The 4,488-nt window shown below is 59.8% G+C and overlaps 1 protein-coding gene across 1 annotated transcript; it reads right to left on the bottom strand.

Annotated features, from left to right (window-relative positions):
- Positions 1 to 1,638: 1,638 nt before the first annotated feature.
- On the bottom strand, positions 1,639 to 4,208 carry IE81DRAFT_350569 (hypothetical protein; the record flags this gene model as incomplete). Its single annotated transcript, XM_025516561.1, has 2 exons — positions 1,639 to 2,664; positions 2,736 to 4,208. 2 exons carry the CDS (start codon positions 4,206 to 4,208, stop codon positions 1,639 to 1,641), a joined length of 2,499 nt encoding a protein of 832 aa, XP_025366160.1.
- Between the last annotated feature and the right edge of the window lie 280 nt (positions 4,209 to 4,488).

Below are 4,488 nucleotides of genomic sequence, written 5' to 3'. Positions count from 1 at the left end.
CCCCCCCCTTTCCCTTTTTTTCACAAAACGCACCGATACACACGGCTTTTGCATTGACGACACTTCTAGCTGGATCTCTCCTTCCGCCTTGCGTGCTAGCCAGTGCCTCGTCGAGAGCGCGAGGTACGGACGGCTGCGCTTGCGGATGGCAGGCAGTCTCTGATCACCTGCAAGTCAAGGCCTGCTGGCTGGTCTCACGCGCGTCCCAGGGCCGTCACCACCAAAGCTGTTGCTCCTGCTTCTTCACACTCGGCGCAGGCAGACGTCAGTCATGCGCCCTCTGCTGCACACAGTCTCCCCACAGACATGACGCGCTCGAGTAACTGAAAGCTTGTTCCAATGGCGAACAGTCGGTTACCCGCTGCAAACAACCTTACGCCAGACACCCACCAAGAGGAGGCAAGGGACAGGGATGCGGGTACGCTCTGTTCGGCCTTTCGAGAATCCGCTCTGCTCGCCTTCTGATTCTGCGCCCCGCCGCAATATCCGCTTCTCGTGCGATCGCTTCATCAGTCCAAGCACTTTCCATTCGCCTGAGCTTCACAGCACCACTTTGCCGCGCGAGCTCACATCGACCCCCTCACTCCGAGCTTGATGCGAAAGAGGATGCGGGAATTGGGGCTGGCTGGCTCCCCCTTTGCAAGCGGGGCACCCTTCGGGAACGCTAGCGGGACTCGCGAGTGGGAGCAAGTAGTCTGATGAATGTGGAGGCGGTCGAATCAAAATCCAAAAATCAGCCATGCAATCGTGAATGTTGAAGCGTCCAGTCACGCCGAGTCTCTCTATGTACGTACATGATCACTTCGTAACGAACGAGCCTTCGTCCGAACATTCTGCGCTGGCGAGACCAGCGGCGGGTGCTGGCACTCTTCCAAACTTGCAAGTGCTCTACTTCCAGAGTGCGAGGTCGTTCAAGCTTGACAAGTCTTCTTAAACCCAACCCTGAGACAGACCTGCCAAAAGAAGGGAAAAACCTGACCGCTAAGGGATGTGCGTGTGTGGCCTGTCACGTGACGTGACCACGCATCCTCCCCGGACTCGGGAGTCTTGAGTTCCCAATTGGAATCGGTCTTGTCTGCTGAGTGGGATATCTACGCCTGACTTCAAGCCGACACACGTCTCGCTCATGACTGCTGCTCGAGCCAAGATGACCATCACGACGAATCGCGGCGCAATGGCACGCGGGCAAGCGGAACGCTGGAGCGACCTCCAGAGCGCAGCGCCCGGGGCGAAAGCAGCTTTCGACACCTTCCGAGAGTCAGCATGGACAACACTACAAATCGTCAAGCCATCGCCGGAGCGTGCTGACGGATCGGAGGTGCAACAACACTCAAGGCAATCAAAGTTCGACTTTCGAGCACCAGTGAGGAGGAAAGAGCATCTCGCGCAAGCCAATGACCGTGTATGATCGGCACGACTCGCAACAACAAGAGACGAAAAGACATTCAGGACTAGGCATTAAAGAGACGATCTGATGCAGGAGCGATAAGAGGCAGAAAGAGAGAGTCCGGAGCGCAAAGGCGGTGCTAGTGTGACGATGCATCAAGCAGCATCATATCCGAGCTACAACGATATGGAAGAACGGGGTGCGTGCGGCGCGATTTTGGAAGAAAGTTGCTGGCCAGCAAGCAAGCCTTCTCAGACCTGCACCATGGACCTAGGCACGAAGGTGGCCGAAGTGGGAGTGTTTGGCAAGGAACTGGCGGCAGGCGAGCCTGCGTGTCCAAATTTGTGTCTGCGCTTTGACGGGTGGGCATGAGCCTCCCAATCGCTCGAGCGTCTCGCATCTGCGCTCAAAGGCGCTGGGCGTTTCCGTTCAGATCGGTCCAGCTTCACCTCAACCTCGACCGGGGAGACGGAGATCCAGCTACTGTCGCTCGAGCCAGCATCCCCGTTTGCCTGCTCTTCTCCGTGCTCGACTCTCAGCTCGGAGCATGTGTGTCGCTCATGCAAGTCGGACTCGCTAAGCGCGTGCGGCTTACCCTCTAGAGAGCCGTCTTCTTCCTTCGGTGCGGCGAAGCCTTTCCTATGCGTCGAAGTAGCATCTCCCGCAAGCCTCTGTCCTTGGTCAGATCGCAGCTCCGGTAGAGCAGTGTTCCGTTGGATCAGAGGCGACCTCCTTTGAGCAGCAACCCCTCCGCCGACGTTCAGCGGAGCCAAAGAAGACCTAGGCGAGGGAGCAAAGAAGCGATGCGGCGCATTACCAGCACTTAACGGCGATGGGTCCGTCACGCCGCGAGATGCGGAGCGCATGGTCAAGCATTGGAGTTTCGGCATGATGGGCGAGGCGTTGGTGGACCACGGCAAGCTGCTAGCCGTGCTGCTCGTGCTCGTCATTTGGCTGCTGCCGAGGGGCGTGTACGCTGTGGTCACAGTGTCGGCCGGCGAAGCTTCAACCGAGCAATCAGACGGTCCGCGCACTATAGGGCCGGAATGCATGTTGGTGTGGATCGACAAGACGTTCGCAGAAGGTCCGGCGTTGCTCATGCTGGCTTGACTGCCGCTGGCATTGGAAGGCTGCGATCCCACGCGCTCGTGCCGCCCTGGTCCGCGTGGCGGATCCGAAGGCGATCTGGAACGCGATCCCGGGCCTTCCCCTCGCGTTGTTTGCTCGCGGTGGGCGAGCTGCTGGCGGTGCACCAGCTCATGGAGATTGCCAATGTGCTGCAGTTGATGCGCCCATAGTCAGCTTTGTGGCCGTATCATCACAGACGTGGTCACCGTGCGACACTTACATCGATGGCACGGCGCAGGATCGTGGCCTTGCTCTCACCGCCTTCGCGGCAGTTGGGCAATACCTTTCGGAGCTCCTCAAAGCCCGCATTGATACTCTCACGACGACGCTGCTCGCTGATGAGGTGGTTCATTCGGCGCGTCTGCTGAGCAGACGTGCCGCCTCGCCTCCTCACATCAACGATGTGCTGCAAGTTAGGTCGAGACGGTCCGGCAGAAGCTGAAGGGGTCGGTTGACCGACGTCATCGCCATACACGTCTTCCATTTCGTGATCGTACGTGTACGACGGGAAACTTTGCTCGTGCATGTTGAGGCTTGCAGACGTTCCGCTAGGCAGCCGGTGGCCAGCTCGTTCGGCGACTTGCTGCGAGAGCGGGGCGGACGCGCTGGAGGGGCTGCGACGATGCGCAGGTAGTGCTGGTGCAGCCAGCGCGGGGGCTGAACGTGTTGCCGACGGACCAGGCGGACCGTGGTTGAGATCTTCAGCCGTCAAAGGTCTGCGTATCTTCATGCCAGGACCCGGTGGCTGCGTCGCACGGGCGTGTGGCTCGGATACGTGGTAGGAGTGCGCATGAAAGCCGGGCGGCGGCCGAAGAGGTGGCAAAGTGGATCTCGTAGTGGAGGCGGCGTTACCAGCAATCAAGTCGGGTGGCAACGGTGGCAAAATGTGACGCTTAGAGTCTGCACCGGCTGGAGAGGCCCCGACGTGCTGCGTCCGAGCACGTTGAGCGGTGCGCTGCGCCGCATCCACATCGTCTACGGAGCGGCGAGGCGGGAAGGGCTGACGAGTATCTCCGGGAGCACTAAGCTTACGATGGTAGGCCCACGCAGCTTCGCGAGGGACGGTCGCTGCCGAAGCTGGCAGACCTGACGCAGAGAGCGAGGACCCATCGCCGCTGACGGTCCTGAGACGCCGCAGCTGAGCCGTGGAGGGCGAGCCGCTGGCCCGGGACGGCGGAGCCATTTCAGATCGAGGTGGCGGGGATCGCGGCGCGAATCGTTCCTGCGCGCAGTATGCCAACGTGCGTTGTCCATGCACAGGAGGTGGGCCTGGATACGCAGCGTGGCGCGATTCGCCATCAGACGGTCGTCGGGGCACGCTTGCATGCGTGCCTGGTGCAGCGTCCACGAGCGCGCGAGGCAGCTCCGCAGCACGACTGTTGCGTCGAGCTGGCGGTAGTCTGGAATTGATCCTTTCAGATTCGCTCGAGGATCGCCGCGCACCCCACATACCCTGATATTGAAGAGGTTGTGACATGCCCGAAACGCTGGCAGCTCGGGCGGGATGAGCCTGATGAGGGGCGAAGGGCACTGCTTGAGGATTTTCTCGACGGTGTTCTTGATCGACGTCCATGGGATGACGGGAATCGCGACGGCGATCGTCCATTCTTGGAGGAAAGTCTGTAGGTATGCGCTGGGCTTGGTGCGAGGCAGTACGCTCGCTAGTCTGCCTGATCGCATTCGGCAGGATCATGCTGGAATGACTCGGCGGTGGACCAAGCCGCTGATGCTCGCTGCGACTATGTGGCCGCGGATCGAGCTCACGCTTCTGCTCTGTCCTAGCGAAGTGGTGCTCCATCGAGTGTAAAAGCTAGCTTTCAATGCTCGAGCGGGATCGCACCTACCGTAGAGCTGACTAGTTCTTGCGTTGAGAAGAACTTGCTATTGCTGCGACAGCTTGCATGCGCTTCACGGAACGTTGAGACCGAGAGCAGATGGGATGGTGATGTGGTAAAGCAGAGAGCAGATGGCTT

The sequence above is a fragment of the Ceraceosorus guamensis genome, assembly GCF_003144195.1.
Source record: "Ceraceosorus guamensis strain MCA 4658 unplaced genomic scaffold IE81scaffold_157, whole genome shotgun sequence".
In the NCBI taxonomy this organism is placed as follows: Eukaryota; Fungi; Basidiomycota; class Exobasidiomycetes; order Ceraceosorales; family Ceraceosoraceae; genus Ceraceosorus; species Ceraceosorus guamensis.
This window is presented reverse-complemented; position numbering and strand designations above follow the sequence as displayed.